Genomic DNA, 19,404 nt, shown 5'->3' with positions numbered 1-19,404 from the left:
CAGCTCTCGTCAAGGAGAGAAGGACAGACAGAAGGAAGGAAGGACAGACAGAAGGAAAAACGGATGGACAGAAGGAAGGAAGGTCCAGACATGCAAGGACTGCGGTTCTTACCAGCTGGGCTCCGTCAGACCTTTCCTGACATAGAAACTGCCTGTCTATGGATTTATTTAAGGCACCACACTTACCTCTGCTCTTTTCAGCATTTCCCACTTGTTGAGGATTTTCATGGCGTATATTCGTTCAGTGTTCTTCATTTTGACAACAGCAACCTGTCATACAAATGGGAGTTCAACAAAAATTCAGTTAACGAAGCACAAAAGGTCAGCAGCACATTTCATTAATTACAGAGAAAACTTAACTGCCTGGGAACCCTGGAAAATGAGCTGTTAAGGAAAGTAAGATTTTCTGTATAAGTAAAGATTTGCCCTTTTAAGCATCAAAACTTGATTTTAGGACTTCTCTGGTGATACAATGGGTAAGACTGCACCTGCCAACGCCAGGGACACAGGTTCAATCCCCGGTCTGGGAAGGCTGCACATGCCTCGGGGCAACTAAAGCCCACATGCGACAACCCCTGAGCCCAGGCCCCGTGCTCGGCCACAGGGGAGGCGCCGCAAGGAGCAGTCTGAGCACTGCAACCGACAGCGGCCCGTCCTTGCAGCGAGAGGAGGCCCAGCAGCAACAAAGGCCCGTGCAGCCAAAAATAAAAATGAATTGATTAAAAAAAACAGTTGGTTCTAGCCACATGCGGCCTGAGTGACCTCAGTCGCTGGCTCGGCCCCCATCACTTCGGAGCTGAAGCACCAGAGCACACGGTCTGCCAGGCCTCTCTCTCGGGTCTGGGCATTTGCACAGCGATGGCTTTGCATTCTGTCAGGGGCTCCCAAGCTCCCCTCCTGCATTCTGGGGCTTCATCTCCCTGCACACCCACCCACCTCCACCTCTCAGTCCCACGGCCAGCCCTGCACGTGCCAGGACTCGCCTCTGGGATTTTTTCTTCACCAGGGCGGTGAGTAACTGGGGTAGGGGATGTCTTGCTGTATCTCACTGTTCGCTGAACCCAGTGTGAGCAAGGCACGAGTGGGGAAGCTGGAAGAAAACACGAGAAGCCGTAGGAACCACAGACATGCTCTTCTCTCTGGGCTGGCGCAGCAGCCCTACCACAGACCATCACGTGGCTGCAAGGGCTTTGTGGGTGGAGCTTATATGCATTTACAGAACAAAAGTGGCCCATGGGTATGTCGCAACACACATGTGCAGTGCTGTATGTGACCTCAGCTGTTACGTAGCCATGTATTGACAGACGTGGGGTGAGAGGCTGTGGACGAGAGCCTGACCACCGCCATCTTGGCCAATTTGCTCTTTCCCTACAGGGGACTCCAAAGTGTAACCTGGGCAGATTCACTTCTTTGTGCCTCAGTTTCTACAACTAGGAAATGGACAACAGCAGGACTGGCCTAAGACTGCTGTGTGAATCAAAAGACTTGACACATTCAACATGGCTCAGGATGGTTTAGGCACATAGTTATTAGCCCTCAACATGCTGGCTGTCAGCCATATTCTTCAAGGTACAATTCAAATGCCACCTCATCCAGGAAGTCCTCTTGGACTTCAGGTCCCCATCAAATCTCAGATGAATTCTTCCACTGCTGCACATGAGATGTGATGTCTGCACCATCATATGGTGCATCCTACCCTATATAAATAGCTCACTCACTCACTGCCCTAAGCCCCCATCACAAAACCATAAACACTGATACTGACCCCTCACCTGGGCTCTGCTGCCAGGGACTGCCACACACAGGGATGGGACAGAGTTCCAAAAGGGAACCACTTATGCCCCTGCTTTCTAGTCAACACCACACAGCAGCATCATCGCAGTGATCACAGAAGCCGACACACACAGAACACCGCCTGTGCCCAAAGCTGTGCCGAGCAGTACACACTCTCTCTCAGCTAACCCTCACCACGGTCCTAGATGGTGGCTAATACCTTCACAGGTGTGCCATCTGAGGTGCAGAGCCTCACTCCCTCAGGCGTGTGCTGGGAAGGACTGCCTTACAACGATGGTCACAATTAGATATAATCCTCCCAGAGCCTGCAGAGGGTTGGAGGCATGTGCCCTGCACTGCTGGGCTCCCGGCCAGGGCCCCCTCCACACGAGTGCCTGCAACCACCCCCATCACCCTGTCACTGCCACCCCAAGGGCCGCTACCCTCACACCAGACCTAAGCTGCTGTCTGTCCACTGCCGGTTTAGAAACCACCAGCCAAACTCACTACAACTCTGAAAAAATTAAGAATAACAACAAATAAACATTTAGTGGGCTCTCCGACATGTCTAAGAATAAGAACTCTGGGCACACACTGTCATCATGTGAGGAGTTGTCTATTTCTTCCTGGGAATTAGCTATACTTTGGATGGGTAAGATATTAAGTGGAAAAAAGAACTACTAGTACTTAGTACAGAAATGGTCTAACCTGGTAAGCTAGGAAGAACTGCTAACCTTTGAGAAAAAGAATGAGATTCTCAAAATGACAAGCATCAGTGACGATCCAGACCTTGCCGGGAATGAGACACAGACCACAAGAAAGTGTGGCTCTGCGGAGGAGCCCTGCCAGGGCACAGAAAACTTTCAGATAACACACAGGACGGTTCTGATAAAATACACACACACACACACACACAGAGGCAGGGAAGGAGGCAGGAGGGAGCGCAAGTGAGAGCAGCACAGCTATAATATGATCAAGAAAATGAGATAAAACGTCAACAAAAGGGCATCTGAGTAAAGGGCTGGACTGATCTCGAAACAGTTCTATGCACACAGCTGTTCTGTTAATGTGAACCTGTTTCTAAACACAGCTTTCCCAGCTTTGCTTCTTTAAGTCATCCTGGGAACAAGGGATGGCAGGGCAGGGTGGCTGGACACTGGCTTTGGGTCAGGCACAGGGTCCAGTACTGCCCCCACAGCCCAGCCTGGGGCCTGGCCCCCCACCCTGCGCCTCAGCCTTGCATCTGCTTGCATCACGGGAGGCCTGTGGTGCCTGACACAGTCACCCTCGGGGACCTGTTGTCATGTTCAAAGCCACAGCCATGGGCACTGCACCTCGGAAGCCAGGGAGTGAGCCCCCACTGCAGTACAGGGTTGGAGGAACCTCCCAGGCCGCTTTTCAACACTGCGGGGAGGACACAGACGTGCTCAAAGCTCAGCAACAAGCCAACACCCTGAGACTCCACGCCCTGGTCGAATAACAACCTAGAAATTTCGCTGAGCTCTGCTACAATTTTGAGATAAGAGGGTTATACTCCCTCCAAGCGGACTCTGCGAGTTCTTTCTACAGGCAGGGCTCTTGAACAGAGCCGCCGTGGTGTCAGAAGCACAGCTGCACACCCCTGTCTATGCACGGGTACACACACTCCTTTCTGTGTATGGGCACACACCCCTGTCTGTGTATGGGTGCACACACCCCTGTCTGTGTATGGGTGTACACCCCTGTCTGTGTATGGGCACACACCCCTGTCTGTGTACAGTTGCACACACAAGGCAGATCTGCACACAGACTCTCCCCCATCCCTGGCTTGTCGTGAGGAAACAATCACTCAATTAGAACCACGTGTGAAGAACACTCAGGACACAACAATGATTAGGGCATCCCATTTCCACGATCCGCCTGGTGCTTAGAGACAGAAGCTGAAACGGGGCCACATTCCAGGCACGTGATGATAAGACCACTCCAGGGAGGAATGGCAGTGGTGAGAAGGTGAGCCACAGTGCCCAGAACTCCAGCTGCGCTGGTGAGGGCAGCGCTCACGTGCAGGCGAGCCTGACGGACACAGGACGCCTGGCCAGAGGAGCTGGGTGAGGAGGACTGGTGTGGGGGCCCAGGCCACAGAGCCCAGGGAAGGCTGACTGTGTGCCTCACACAGAGAAGCTGCTAAACTTGCAGAGGGCGCAAAGGCTGGACTCCAAGGATGCATCTCTCTTGATCCAGGAGGAACTGAAAAGTGATCAATGTTATCTTCTTTGAAAATCGGAAACTGACTCTTGTCACTTTGTTAAGTTCTTTGGCAAAGAGCACTAAAAATAACTGTCAACTACTCTGACACAACAACGTCCTCTCTTGTGCTTTTGCTTTTTCCTTCCGAAGGCCATCCCTGTCTTGCCCTGGGGTCTCCTCCTGCCCCCCAACCCTGATACCCTACAGGGCTTGCTGTCAGTGTGCAGCTCTGCGTGGCCAGCGCTGTGCCCAGCAGACCACCCCGCTCCTGGTATAGGGGAGACAGTTGGTGGAAGAATATATGCAACTGAGCTGGGTTTTAGTTTGAAGAGAGATCTGCTGTTTCTCTGCGGAGCTCACTTTTTTCCCTGCGGGGGGAGAGAAGGGCTCCCGGGAGGTGGGGGCTCTGGGGAGAAAGGGGAAGGACGTCTCCGGGAATAGGATGCTCCGTACTGACTGGGGAGCTGGTTGTAGAGGAGCAGATGGCTGTCATAACTGGAACCGTTCACCCAGATCTATGCATCTCATGGGGAGGTACACCTCAGTATGTGAAAGCAACAGCCAACATCCCCGTCCCCCATCAGCCCACAGCCAACGTGGGGCCGCCCCAGGTCAGAGCTGCCCCCGGAGGCAGGCCGCCCCCTCCCCCTGCGGCCCGGAGAGATTCGCTCTCAGGGCTGGGGCGGGAGAGGAAGGTATGAGGATGACAGGCCCCCCACAGAGCGTGGGCCAGGGTCTGACCCAAGGCCGGGGGTTTCCAAGGAAGAAACAAGAGCATGACACACAGCCACCCACATTCATGCCAGCAGGCCAGGCTTTCTCACTCAGGATTCTGAAAGCGTTTCACAGCAGCACTCTCTTTCGGTACTCTACTGAAGCCCTGCAGATACAGCAGGGCTGTCATCAGGTGCCAGCAGTGCAAGAATCATCAAAAATGCTGAGATGTTTTCTAAAACAGATGCCAGTCCACAGCAGTCATGAGAAACTCCAGGGCAAAGAAGCCATCTCATTAAATCCTGCTCTGCTTCCTTCCGCGTGTATTTCGCCTCGTGTGAAATGTACGCCGCACACGGCCAACGCCGTCTCACACTCTGCAGCACTCGAGTCACGCCCAGCGGGGTCGCCGGCGGGCGGAGCACACGCGCGGCTGGGACGTGACAGAGCGCTTGGCTCACCAACACACGTGGCTCCCGGCCCAGGAGCGCTGAGGCAAATCCGAAGGAGCGGCGTTACTGCAGTTCAGTGAAGGGCCCCCTGCGAACGCACTGGATCCTGGCCTGCTGGTGGGCAGCCCGCAGAGGGTGCTGGGCGTGGAGACAGGAAGTTAGTGGCTCCGGCCCAAGGACCGGGTGCACAGGCTGCTCCCATCTACACCCCCAACACACACACACACCTGGACTCAACCCCACAAGGACTGACGGGCGGCGGGCAGGCTACCAACAGTGAGCACCGCTGAGACGAGGGTTCTTTTTTTCTAAAATGACTGCCAAAAGACTTTTATCAGCTGACAAACGGATAATTTTAAAAATTTACTCTGTCAGAAAGAACTATCCTGGTCCAGACAATATTTAGGGTAATTCACCAGTCACCACCTTTTGTTTTTTTTCTCCTTAATTCTATCTTTCAGATTTTATCCACCAAGAACTCGCCAAATGACACCAATAATTACCTCATTGCATACAGGACCCTAGAAACGCTAGATAAGAGCTGCTAGGCAAAACTGAAGGATGGGAGGGAGGGAGGGGAGAGGGAGGGAAGGCTACCTTACCTCACCAAAAGCACCTCTTCCAATCACTTTAATGATCTCAAAGTCTTCTCGATGAAGCTGCATTTCCTTCACCAGTTGTGTAAATGGTTTCGCTACAAATGAAAAGAAGTCAAATTAACAATTTACTCTAATAAGTTGATAACAGATAGAAATTTTATAATTGGGGCATTCTAAGAAGTTACGTTTTATTTAGAAGCATTTCATTTTTTAAATGAAAACTTTTTAAAACACGCAGAAGGAAATGGCAGCCCACTCCAATATTCTTGCCTGGGACATGCCATGGACAGCCTGTGGGGTTGCAAGAAGAGTCAGACACAACGTCGCGACTAAACACCAACATCTGAGGAGCCATGGGCATCTGGAGAGTCAGCATTCACACCAGACTAAGGTGGGCATCATACTGGACACGCACTTCCATATGTGTCATAACAGACACCGTCACCACAGAGGCCTCTGGGAACTCCGGGCAGTGGGGCTCTCCCCACTGAGCCAGCTGTGGAAGCTCGACTCTCCTGCAGGGCAGCACAGGCCGGGCCAGGTCCGTGAGCTCTGGGTGCCACGCATCGGCCTGCAGGACTTCAGGCACTCTCCCGACTCCCGGTAACTACCTTGAGTTGCTGGAGCCCCTGGCGGTGCTGGGGGCAGGGCTGGGAGCACTGCGCCCCCACGCAGGCCGCACACCTTTCTCGAGGTTCACTGCATGATCACCCATGCTTCAGGGAGAAGAAAACGGATCCAGGTTTCTGTGCAACGTGGACCAGGTTGGATAGTGTCTCCCCAACAACCTGTGAATGTGATCTGACTTGGAAGTGGGGTCTCTGCAGATGTCATCAAGCTAAGAGGAGGTCCCAAACAGGAACGGGGTGGGCCCTAAACCCAGTACGATTGACATCCGCATACAAAAAACCTAAACCAGAGAGACGATGAGAGGAGTCACATGAAGATGGAGGCACAAAGCCCAGGGGTTCAGCTACAAGCAAAGGACGCCCCCAACTGCTGCCGCTGCCAGCCGCTGCGAAAGGGAGGGACAGGCTTTCCCCAACGGCCTTCAGAGGGAGCACGGCCCCACTGACCCCCTGACTTGGGACTTCTGGCCCCAGAGCTGTGGGAGAACAGGAACTCTCTGCTGCCCTGGGGCCCCCAGCTGGTACTGAGCTGTCAGAGCAACCCCAGGGCCAGGAACCCCACCAACACAGGACACAGCGGGACCACCGTCCGACCCACCCTCGCCTGGCCCGTCACACCGCTCATACCCTCAGGCCTACAGCCCTGTGTCTGGGCCAACCTGGACTTGTTCTCCACAGCTCTCTTTCAGGTCCTCCAGGATGACAGCTTCGCCAGCACCTCCCTGGGGGGACGTGGGCAAACGTACAAAGGTTCTCTCTGGGTTGTCTGTTGTAACTGCATGTGCACCTCCATCATCTCCCCCAAATCCTGCAAACCTCATCTTTCTGGACTTCCAGTTGAGCTCTACATTCTTAATCTAACTCAACTATTTTCTCCTTAAACAGCTGCTTAGTCCACGAAGGTTTGAGAAGCAAGGTTTGCTGATCCAAGGAACAAAGAGCAGCAGAAGGTTCTTGGCTCCTGCTGGTAGTAAATTACCACTGCCACCACTGTAAATACCCATCAGCGCTGAGATCAGGGAACAGAACACACCAGGCCTGAATTATTTAGGGGCAGAAAGCAAGGCTAAAGAAAACCCTTGAGCTAGAACTTAAAAGGTCACCTATGGCGCCTCATGATTTATTTAAGTACCCATTCTCAGGAATCATCATGGAAATGTGGACTTTCAACAGCCACTGAAGACCATCGCCTCTCTCAGCGTCTTCTGGGGAACCAAACGGTGCCTTCATTTTACTGTGAGGAAGACACTCCCGACAAAGCTGACATGCCCAGCACGTCCTCCCCCAGCAGGAGAGCAAGCCTGGGAAGGCGATGCTGCGGCACTCCTGGGAAGGAGCTGAGCCTTGCGCACGCAGTGTGTGCCCGGCAGACACTCCTCCTGGAGGGGGTTCCACACAGCATGCAGCACTCTGCTGCAAAAACCCCTAAGACTCATGCAGCCTGCAGGCCACTGTCATAAACGCACAGGTCCAACAGCAGTGTTCATGGACATCAAAGACAACTCCACCTCTAACTATGCTGAAAATCCTTGTAACTTCCCGTGTTCCCATTCCAGCCCTTGTTTGTAGACACAATACATGTTCATATAGCTATTTTTCATATTTTGCTTTCAATTTCTTATATTTTTCATGTTTCGAAACCACTCAACTATCATTTTAACAGCTGCATAATATTTCAGTAAGTTGACACACCCACAAGTTAAAATTGTGTGTCTACCTAATGCAGAGGTTAAAGGTTTAATTCTTTAAAAATTATTTCCATATGATGAATAAATTTGCAATAAGCTTTTCATGCACACAGATTTTTCTTTCTTTTTTTAAAAAATTATTTTAAGTTAATTTTTAGGATGAAATTTCAGGACTCTCCTCTGGGTACTAACATTTTATCTGGTTCCTAACCTGCCTTCCACCCCACACTGATGCCTCGTCTTCCTTTGAAATTAAGATTCTTTGATGCCTGGTGAAGTAATGTTCTCCCATATCCGGCTATATGCCCTGGGATGTTAACTATTCATTCCTGACATCTGCTCATTGACCTCATGACCTCTGCTTCACCCTTTTTAATCAACTGTACTTTAGTACTTTACTTTGGCTTTGTCAGACATAACAACTGTAAACACCAGGCCTCCACTCTGCTGCCTCTTTTCATCTGAATTGTACTATTTTTATTTTATAGCAATTATTACTTTTAATAAAACCAATTTCACTTTTCCTGAAATTCTATTATTAGGACTTAGAAAGTTGTAACTCTTTAATAAAGATACGATAGTCAGCCCATCCATTCATCTGTTATTCAGAGAACTCCGGAACCTGGTGTGAAGTGTCTGTCTTGATTTCTAGTGGTGACAATCTATAAACATGTAAACGGTCCAGGGAAACGTCCCCGAGTTCTGCTCACTCCTCCCGTATTTGCAGGAGGCAGCCATGCGGCTGCGGGGACCAGAGAAGTCCTGGTTTCCTTCCATTCACGGGAGTCAAGTTCTAAGTGGGACACCTGGTAGCCCTGCTACCTTAGAAAAGGCATCTGCTCCTCTGACTAAATTTTCCATAAAACAGGCAAAAGCCCCTCCTCCTCAGGGACCCATCAGCAGCGACGTCTGAGGCAGGGAAGCGGGAGGCCCTTGTGGCGGGGGAGCCCCAGCTGGCTTTCTCGGCGTCTCTTTTTCCCGCGTCAGCGGTCCTACTTGATGTTCCTCAAGTTGTCCTCTTCCTCTCCTGATGGAACCATTTTCACTGCTTATGCATTCTACACAGCTCTGAACAACTTCCCTGGAAACACCCCAAACGAAAGCTTGAAAAGATAAAGGAAGGAGCAGCTTCAGAGCCCAAACTGGGTGATGCTGGGGTGAGGAAGACGTCCGTGTGGGGGACACAGTGACAGCGGGGACAGGGGGCTTGTTACACACGGAAAGCCTGATGGCCTCAGCAATCAGACCCAGGACAATGGGAGCCAGGGTCACGACTGTCAGAAAAGGGAGAACAAAGGCCCTGCAGTGCTGGATTAGACGTGGAGGCAGCAGTGAGAACTCATGGCTTTCAGTGTGTGGACGTCATGGGTGTGCGCACACACATGGAAGCCCCGCTCCGTCTCCATGGAAGGCCAGGAGGCAGCATCGCCTCAACAAGAAGCATCATTAGGGAGAGATCTCGGTCTCTAAACACCATTCTCCAGCTGTCGATTCCAGAGCTGGGTCAGGCGAGCACAGGTGAGCCTGGAGCCCCCTGTTGTGCCCGAAAGTAAGCAAGTGCTCGAAGAATGAGAGTGAACGGAAACAGTCACAGTCACAGATCATCCCGCCCATTAAATAAAACAAGCTCAGGAATACACACGGATAATAAATTAATCAAGAAGTTTTAAAATCTGATGAGAAGTGGGATATTTACAGTTTCAAAGTACATCCAGACGAGATACTTCTGGATCAAACAGAGAACAGTGACCTCACAGTACATCCTGGCCTACACGCCGCAGACCCGGGGATCGGAGCGAGACCGCGCCACCCAGAGGACACAACGAGAATCACCGCGTTCTGTACCCTGAATTCAATCACAGGACGCAGGAGGGAAGCCTCAGCTATGGAGATAGTCCACGAAAAGACTGGCCTACAGAGGGCTCAGCCGTGACAGGCGAGGCCAGGCCCAACCCTGCAGAGGGAGGGAGACAGGACGGAAGCGCAGGGGGCTGGGGTCTCGGTCCCTCTGCTGCAGGAGAAGGTGGGACGGTGTGGCTGGGGGAGCGCAGTACTACAGTCCTGATCTGCGGGTGCAGACTATGGGGTCCAGGGAACACACACTCAACCTTCAGGGGAGGTTATGTAAGCAACTCACCCTCAAATTGTTGAGGAAATTCTTTATACTGCTATCTGCAGCTTTTCTGTAAGTTTGAGACTGTTTCAAAACAATTTAACCTCTTTTTAAAGACCATCCGTTGGTATCAGGAAAGTGGGCGGGGCTGTGGGGCAGGTATGGGGGGGCGCCACCTCCCACCACGGGAGGGAGCACGGGTGAGGATGACGGTGCTGCACCGGGTCACCCTCTGGAGGAGCACTCACCCGCGATGTGGGCGGAGCAGGGGGAGACTCCAGGGCGAGTGGGTGGGGAGCGGTGATGGACAGGATTCACGGCTCCCGCTGCAGAGTCGGAGACAGAGACGAGACCAAACGGACTGTTCTCCCAAGAGCCTACCTACTGCTGTTTCATGTTTTCAAACAAGCGTCACAATTCAGAGCAGCCAGCTGACCCCAGGGTGGTTTCCTATTGAGAGGAAACTGGAGCTCACTGGAAGGGAACCGGGCAGCAGCATTTTGAAGGCTGCTCCACTGACTAAGGAGAAGGCGATGGCACCCCACTCCAGTACTCTTGCCTGGAGAATCCCGTGGATGGAGGAGCCTGGTGGGCTGCAGCCCATGGGGTCGCTAAGAGTCGGACACGACTTCACTTTCACTTTTCACGTTCATGCTTTGGAGAAGGAAATGGCGGCCCACTCCAGTGTTCTTGCCTGGAGAATCCCAGGGACGGGGGAGCCTGGTGGGCTGCTGTCTATGGGGTCGCACAGAGTCGGACACGATTGATGCGACTTAGCAGCAGCAGCAGCAGCCATTGACTAAGCCTAGAGCTCCGGTGCGCCTCAGAATTCTATGAGACCAGGATTCTATGAGCTGTGCCCACTGGGGAGCAAGCAGCTTGTCACGACACTCTTAAAACAGTCAGGTTGCAAAGCAAAATCACAACAACCAAAACACCATTAGGGATTCATTTTAAACATAATTTATATTCTCTCAGAAGTCATATGTTATGGGCAGCTTGAAGAAAACAGATTCATTATAATGCTTAAGATAACATTTGCTTTTTACGGTAATAACGAACCGGTAGATTCTAAAATAAGACAACACAACTACTTGGAACCTCAGAAAGAGTAAAGTGACCTCTCCTCTCATGCCAGCAACCGGCAAACATGGGAGAGCCCTGCACTGAGGTGCAGCCACGGGCTGGCCGGCCCATGGGGACCTGTGCTCAGTGACTGCTGGGGTGGGCACCCCTCGGAGCCCTGCCCCACAGGCACGGTGACCTGCAGCTGCCACCTGAGACCGCCCCCAAGAGCCCACCCCATCAGGCAGTCGCAAAGCCACCACCCCGCCCTCGGGTGCCCCTCAGCACCATCTTCTCCCAAACCAGCACCGTCCTATCACTTCCCTGCTGATGACTCCTGAGCACCTTTCAACAGCACCTAAAGGCTCACAGAGTTTGCTGCCGCCCCTCCCCCACAACACCCCGTGCGCCCCTCAGTCCCACAACACCCCTCTCTCAGTGCCTCGGGCCTGAATGTGGTGTTCCAAAGCAGGGCCCCCACCCCCACACGTGGAACACAAGGGAACCAGCAAACACAGCTGCCTCATCAACCAGTCATCAGGAAAGGTGACCGTCTCCACTGAGAGTGCCTTTTTTTTTCTAAGAATACATTCAACAACTTGGGATTTTTTCCAACAAGAAAAGACAGAACAAAGCTTAGCCTTTAGACAGCTAAGCCTTGATTAGGAGAAAAATTTTCCTATTCTCTTCATTCTTTTACAACCTAAGACTCTTCCTACAGAACTTCTCATGATTCTAAAGGGCACTGAATCAATCAACCAAGAAAGGACAACCGCTGGCAAATGTGAGGTCCCAACTGCAAGGGAAAATGGGGATCCCCGTGGAGAAGGGCGGAGGGAGACACTTTCGCTGAAATTGACTGAAAATGTGAAATGAGAAACTGATGCCCCACCCTCTGGTTTATCTAGAGAGGAAAGAGCAGACCAGCTGGAAGGGATGCCGGGAGGGGCGGCCTGGTGTCGCAGGGTGGGGCGTGCTGGCCCCCCACCCCAGGCCTGGCCTGAGCCCTGCGGCACTCACACCCGGGGAACTGGCAATGGCCTTTCAGATCACCCAGTCCAAACAGTACACGTACTGGGGAGGAAACACGAGCCCAAGGGTCAGGAGACATGCAGAGGATGCGAGGGGCAGCTCTGCTTCCTCTGTGAACAGTCAGCCCTAATCCCGGGGAGGCTCCCCATCCCCACCACTCATGGGGTGCAGTGATGGGCATGCCACGTGGGGGGGGGCGAGGCCGGGACAGCACCCTGAGGACCCAGGTATGTGGCCACCGAGGACAGTGAAGAGCAAGGCGTGACCTCAGCCCCCCTGCGCACCCAGGGCAGGGCTCCCCGGGGCCCGGCCCTGGCCCAGCCAGGCAGGAAGCAGAAAACGCTCTCCCCAGCACCGGCTCCAGGGAGCTCACACTTCCAAGACGGGGTGAAGTCTGTCCCCACAGTGCAGATCCAACACCCAGATGGGAGTCACACCTGTCCCAGAGCTTGTGGAAAATGTGCTTGCTGCTGCTGCTGCTGCTAAGTCACTTCAGTCGTGTCCAACTCTGTGTGACCCCATAGACGGCAGCCCACCAGGCTCCCCCGTCCCTGGGATTCTCCAGGCAAGAACACTGGAGTGGGTTGCCATTTCCTTCTCCAATGTGTGAAAGTGAAAAGTGAAAGTGAAGTCGCTCAGTCATGTCTGACTCATAGCGACCCCATGGACTGCAGCCTACCAGGCTCCTCCGTCCATGGGATTTTCTAGGCAAAAGTACTGGAGTGGCTTGCCATTGCCTTCTCCGGGAAAATGTGCTTACGTTACATTAAATGGAGTTTACTTGCTGTAGCAACGATGATCTTTTGTTAAATGACAGAATACTATACTTCACAAGAAGCTGAGAAAGTGGAAGCTTCCAAGAAGCCCTGTTAACTCCCAAATAAAAGTTCTCCAACCATGAACTCTTCAGATAAGCTGATAACAAGGAACTACAGTACTGTGAAGTGAACAAACGTTAATTTTAACCTAAAGCAGTGTAAGATTTTAGAGGACTGAGAAGGAAGTCCTTTAATGCTCTGACTCAGAACACAAGTAAGGTTCAGACTGAGTCAGTGAAAATCTGAGAAGCAGGGGTGGGGAGGCCGCAGTGAGTCAACAGAAACCAGGAACAATCTCATTCCAACAACCTGCTCTCATGTGAAGGCAGTGAGCCTTCCCAGACCGACCCTGGGGTCGGTCACGTGACCCTGCATCGTTGCCTCCACTCCAGAGTTGATGGACTGCGTTCCTCAGTTCCTCTTCATGTGGTCCCTCTTGCTTTGCCATCACTGCAATAAAATCCTGCTGCCTCACTAACGGGCATTACTCAGAACTGCCTGCCTTCCTACCTGCAGCTCCCAGGCAAGGAGGAAGTGACTCAGAGACTATGGAGTCTTCCCTGCGAGCGGCCGTGGCCCGGTCCTTTGGGATTCTATTGTCAAAGCAAAGACCCGGGTAAAGTGAGTGACCTTCATAACACATGTCTTTTCTAAACCCAGATCCCTCGAGGATGTGAATACAAATATATGTTTTGTTAAAAAAAAAAAAATCCCAGTGTACAATGCTAAGTTCTGAAAGAGCTAACAGTCACACACAGGTTCCCCGCTACCCAAAATAGAATGTTCCCAGGAAATCTTCCCTGGGGCTTCCCTGATGGCTCAGATGGTAAAGAACTTGCCGGGGTTCGATCCCTGGGTGGGGAAGATCTCCCTGGAGAAGGGAATGGAAATCTTTCCTAAGCCGAGATGTAATTGCCTCAGGGCACGTCTGCTAACTGACCCACAGAGACGATCAGTCTGGATCTAGACGGATCCACAGAGACAACGCAGAGACCCTCACAGACACTGCAGACCTGAGGCAGCTCCTGGGGAGGGAGCCTGGCGGGGCCCCCTCACTGCTGGGGGTGCTGCCTCTATAAACGGTGCTCTGCAACATAACCACTCGTCAGTATTTTCACTTCTTGCCTTTCTTTCCTAAACGTGAAAACTGTCCGAGAATTTCTCTTTGTTACCAAGAACATGTACTAAGGTAGGTCCTGCACAAAAACCTAACTTTTGATGAGCAAGGAACATGTGTGCACATGTTGCAAAATGTGACCCAAGAACAAGCGACGCCTGTGCGATGCTTTGGTGGGGCACCAGGCAGGCCGCGCACATCCAGGCCCTTCCCTCTGAGTCACGGGCATCCTGGCCACCTACCTGCTAAGCCTAAGAAAATTCAGGAGCACAGAACAAATAGTGGGTAACCAACTGGCAGGGAGGGGAAAGCTCGCTGAAGTTCACTCTCCAGTCACTCAGCAAAAGGCACACCCACGTGGCCAGGCCAACTACAACCACTGTGGGTTCAGGGATGAAGCCCCAGTAGCACAGGCCGCTGCAGGGGCCTGGCAGACTCACAAGGCATCCCTGAGCCTGGCTCCTCCCCTGCGCATCCAAGGAGTTACAGGAGCGGGAGACCAGATCAACCCACAAAGCTTTCAGCACTGGGTCAGCACACAGTACATTCTCACTACTCGGGAGCTCTGCCATTACCACTGGGTGCCACTTCTCTTTTTGTTTTTGTTTATATGTCATATTTACCAACAGGTCCCTTGGACTGCAAGGAGATCAAACCAGCCAACCCTAAAGGAAATCAATCCTGAATATTCAAATGGAAGAACTGATGCTGAAGCTCCAATACTTTGGCCACTGGATGCAAAGAGCCAACTCATTGGAAAAGACCCTGATGCTGGGAAAGACTGAAGGCAAAAGGAGAAGAGGGCAACAGGGGATGAGATGGTTGGATGGTATAACCGACTCTATGGACATGAGTTTGAGGGAGCTCCAGGAGACACTGAAGGACAGAGGAGCCTGGCGTGCTGCAGTCCGTGGGGTCATAAAGAGTTGGACATGGCTTAGTGACTGAACAACTACAACCAGCAAATAAACAAATGAAACCACCCCCTAAATTATCCTAGAATCCAGCTATGTTACCAACCAAGAAGGTACACTCATTACGAACAAGCTCTACCAGGCAGGTTACACATAGAAGACTCCTGGGTAGCACTCAATAACTGCCACTAAGCAGCCCTGTAAACCAAGTACGCCAAGAAGGCCCTACATAGCCCTGGAGGATGGTCTCTCTGGAGAAGGGTGTGACGCAACCCACAGGCATGCCTCACCCAGCAGGGCTGCCACGGAGCAGAGGTTCCTGGAGCTGCTGCGATAGTGGAGGGAGGGCAACTCCACCCGCAAGGTCCACACTACCCGACAGCCGCCCTTCTGCCTCCCCCACCCCCAGGGAACTAGCCGTTGCTGACCCCCCACTTGAATCAGCTCTTCTGTCGCCCACCCCGGACACATCAGAGCAGCTGTGACTCGTGGGAGGCGTGGCAGAGCCTTCTGACTGCTGTAACGACTGTCACATCTCCACACACATGACTTACTCTCCTTCGGTTTAAGAACCTATTTCTAAGCGTAAAACACAAAGTAAAATCTCTGCCTGAGGCAGAGACTGATAGGCCCCTGGGTCAGGGCTTTCAGCTGCTGTCAGCTTCCCAGACCTGCTCAAAGGCTCGTCATTAATTACAGTACGGCGACTGGCAAAACGCAGGTGCTGAAGATAGGCCTGAAAGAGCACAGCGGGTATGTTGCCCTTCTGCTTTTGGGGAATATGGGACAAAAACCTTTTAAGAGATCCGTATTTTTTTCTGCAGTAAGTAGAATTTCTGATATAAGAGTTTTAGCTCTCTTTCTGTTCTGTTTGGCCTCATTTTGGTAAGACAGGTAGAGGGCAGAGAAGAGGGAGAAGTCTACCGGGAGCGTGACTGTGAAACAGGACCCCAACGACTCAAAGCCTTTCCTAGTGCGTCCACGGCTGAGCCAGCAGGTGAGTGGCCACTGAACGGCAGCCCTGAGTGGGTGCCAGGCCTAAGCAGGTACAGGCTGAGCCCCGCACCCGCTGCCCCACAAGCCTGGCAGCCTCACCCCATCCTACGAGCGAGAGGACCATGGATCTGCACCCTCACCCAAGAGCTTCTCCAACCCAAAGCCGGCGCAGCACCTCAGGTCTGGGTCTTCTCAGGGCCCTGGTGTCAGGTTTCTGGGGCTGGTGGGGAGTGCTGTCTAACCCAACGGAAGAAAAATGAGGCGCCAGCTAGAAGCTTAGAAAGTGCTAGGGCCGTGTCAGGAGGGTCAGTTCTAGTAATCTTCCCCAAGAGACCATCTAATCTGGCTTTGGGGGATACACTGGAAAGACAGATATAAAGGGAGAAAAGCTTTAGGTTCTGTTACCCTCTAATGTACCCCATTCCAGAATTTAACTCAAAAAGTTTTCATAATTTAACAGAATCAGGGAAACAGAGAATAGACTGTGGCTGCCAAGGGGGAAGGGGCTGGTAGAGGGCTGGACTGGGAGCTTGGGATCAGCAGATGTAAACTATTCTGTATAGGATGGACAGACAACGAGGTCCTCCTGTACAGCACAGGGAACCATACTCAACATCCTGTGATAAGCCACAACAGAAAGACGGTGGGCACTTAATAAGTACCTGTTTGACTGATCCTGATCTCGTGACGTGTAAACAAAGCCCTTTGGGTTCTCATTGATTAGGTGGCGCTCACTGTATCATTTTTACACAGGGCTGCACCCACTATTTGCAGAGAATGATACCAAGTGGCATGAATAAACTTGTGGACAATCAAAACTCCCTAACATCATCACAGAGAAGGAAATGGCACCCCACTCCAGTATTCTTGTTTCGAAAATCCCATGGACGGAGGAGCCTGGTAGGCTACAGTTCACGGGGTCGCAAAGAGTCCGACACAACTGAGCAACTTCATTTTCATTTTGAACATCATCAAGCTTACATTTTAGTGGAATAAGACTGAAAAGAAAAAACACATTTAAGGAACAAGTAGATTATACAAAAATAGTAACCCCTTCAGATTAAAAAAAATAAAAAGGCAGGGAAAATGGGAGTGTGGTGGGCAGGGAGATTCACATACAGTTCACAGGGTGACAGTGGTCTGAAGAGTCGGATCCTGGTTGTATTTTGAAGGTGGAGCTGACAGGATTTCCTGCTGGACAGGGAGAATTATCCAAGGCGTGGCCTAAGCAAGCAGGAGGAGGGAGCTGCCTCGGATGAGGCAGGGCTGGCAGCTTGCAGACCGTGGGGTGAGCTGCTGTGTCCAGCAGGCGGTCTGAGGTGGCCGCTGGAAGTGTCTGGAATCTGGAGAGGAGACCAGGCTGGGGGTGGGAACTGGGGTCTTGGGACCCGACTGCATCAGGGTCTGGAGCGTGGACAAGGCCCCAGGGAGTCAGTGGGGCAGTGGAGGAGGGTAAGGACGGAGCCCAGGGAGCTCTGGGGGGAGGAGGCGGACGGGAGAAGAGAAGGAAGCGCTGGAGCCTGGGGGAGCGGCCAGCACGGGCGCAGGAAGCCAGGGCTCCAACCTGCAGCTGAGAACTAAGGGCCATGGGCGGCCTTGACTAAGGCAGCAGTCTGAGGGAGCGGCGAGGGGCAGCAGTCTGATTAGACTGAGTCCGAGAATGGGCAAGAGGGAGTGAAGACAGAACAGACAACTCCACAGAGCCTGCTGCTTTAAAGAAAAAAAGGGGGGTAGGGGAGCCTAGTTTAAACACTTGAATTCACTTTCACCAAATGTTTTGTTAAAAAAACGATAGGACCTTCCTGTGGTTAGGACTCTGTGCTCTCACTGCCAAGGCCGGGGGTCCAGTCCCTGGTGGGGATCCTAAGATTCCTCAGGCCACATCCCCACTCATCTTGGAGTGGGGGTAAAGTCCGTCTATTCCAAACCCACGCCGGCATCACAGTGGCCACCGAGCCCACCAGCATGGGGCTGGGGTGAGCATTACTGATGTGTCAGAGGCTGCAGACAAAAAGTTCATTTTCACTGGCTTGGCTGTTAACAACAAACCATGACTCTAGGTTACAAAGATCAATGTCTCAAGCTCCCACCATAGCAACCCACAGAACACAGTGATTTCTTTAAACAAACTCAACGGCCCAGGACATGTCTCTGGCTATCACCAGGGCCTGACAGTGCCCTTCCTGGACGGGCCTGCTCGCCTGCACCAGGCTCCCGCCCGGGCACCCTCCTGAGCACCTTGGGGAAGAAATGAGTGATTTTACAAAATGGTTTTTCTTCAGTTTTTCCTGTTTGATCTCCAGGTTGGGAAGATCCCCTGGAGAAGGAAATGGCAACCCACTCCAGTATTCTTGCCTGGAAAAATCCCATGGACGGAGAAGTCTGGTGGGCTACAGCCCATGGGGTCGCAGAGTCACGCAGGAACCATGCCTGAGCTATTAACACTTCCCACGAAGACAGAAGGCAGTACCCAGTGCACCCTGTGGTGACAGATGACGCCCTGCAGGTCATCTGGTCAGGGCGCTGCACACGCCCAGTGCTGAGACGCCCTTGGAGGGCGAGGCCGTCACCAGGAAATGAGCTGAGTGCGGAGCAGGAAGAGAAATCCCTGAATTCCTCACCCTTTCCTAGCACAAAGCCAGACCTGCCGCCCTCCCACGCACTGACAACTTGGCAGTGACCTGCGGGCAGGAAGGAGTCGTGAGCAGGACAAGGAAGGGGGTGTCTGCAGCGCTTCCTCCCAGAGCGCTTCCTCCTTGACAACGCCTGCCAGACTGAAACAGGACAGAGAGGAGCTCAAAGCCCCCGCCCCCAGAACCCTGACCCAGAGCAAGTCCTGATTCACCCTTCCCGGCCCCCAACTCCCAGCCTTGCTGACACATTCCTAGAAGACACTGCTGTTTAACAAAGGATGGGGATAAAAACAGTATCTGGGAAAGGGCAACTAAGGAGGAGTGGGAAAAGTGAAATAAGAAGTTTGCAAATCACCAGCAAATTGATACATTGAAAGGAAGGCAACTTATTTTCAGTAATCAGTCATTTGGGGGAACTTTTAGCAACCAAAAATATCCACTGGCATTCCCTTACGATTAAATCAAAGTTACAGCACGGTTCAATTCAAGAAACCGAAGAACGTAAAATCTTAAGGCTTTAAATTTGTCTGTTACTCTCTTGCACCCCAAACAATCATCACCACTTTCTGAGCATCTACATATGTTTCAGGAATTTCATAAAATAGTCTCTACAACCTGCAGGATAGAGATCATCT

General features: G+C 52.2%; 1 protein-coding gene across 2 annotated transcripts in view; it reads right to left on the bottom strand.

Moving 5' to 3' along the window:
* CDC42BPB (CDC42 binding protein kinase beta) overlaps positions 1 to 19,404 on the bottom strand; it is a 101,382-nt gene that overhangs the window by 53,326 nt on the left and 28,652 nt on the right. For both annotated transcript variants that reach the window (XR_008684873.2, XM_055418596.2), the window contains exons 2-3: positions 5,768 to 5,859; positions 187 to 270 (exon numbers count right to left, since the gene is read on the bottom strand). Coding sequence is in view for 1 of the 2 variants with exons in the window: in XM_055418596.2 (XP_055274571.1) it covers positions 187 to 270; positions 5,768 to 5,859 (176 nt within the window). In the remaining variant the exon portion in view is untranslated. The remainder of the gene's footprint in view (positions 1 to 186; positions 271 to 5,767; positions 5,860 to 19,404) is intronic.

Source organism: Moschus berezovskii, chromosome 21 (assembly GCF_049115385.1).
Source record: "Moschus berezovskii isolate FMDL1 chromosome 21, NW_MosBer_1.0, whole genome shotgun sequence".
NCBI lineage: Eukaryota > Metazoa > Chordata > Mammalia > Artiodactyla > Moschidae > Moschus > Moschus berezovskii.
Note: the sequence above shows the minus strand (reverse complement) of the source record. Positions and strands in the feature narration are given on the sequence as shown.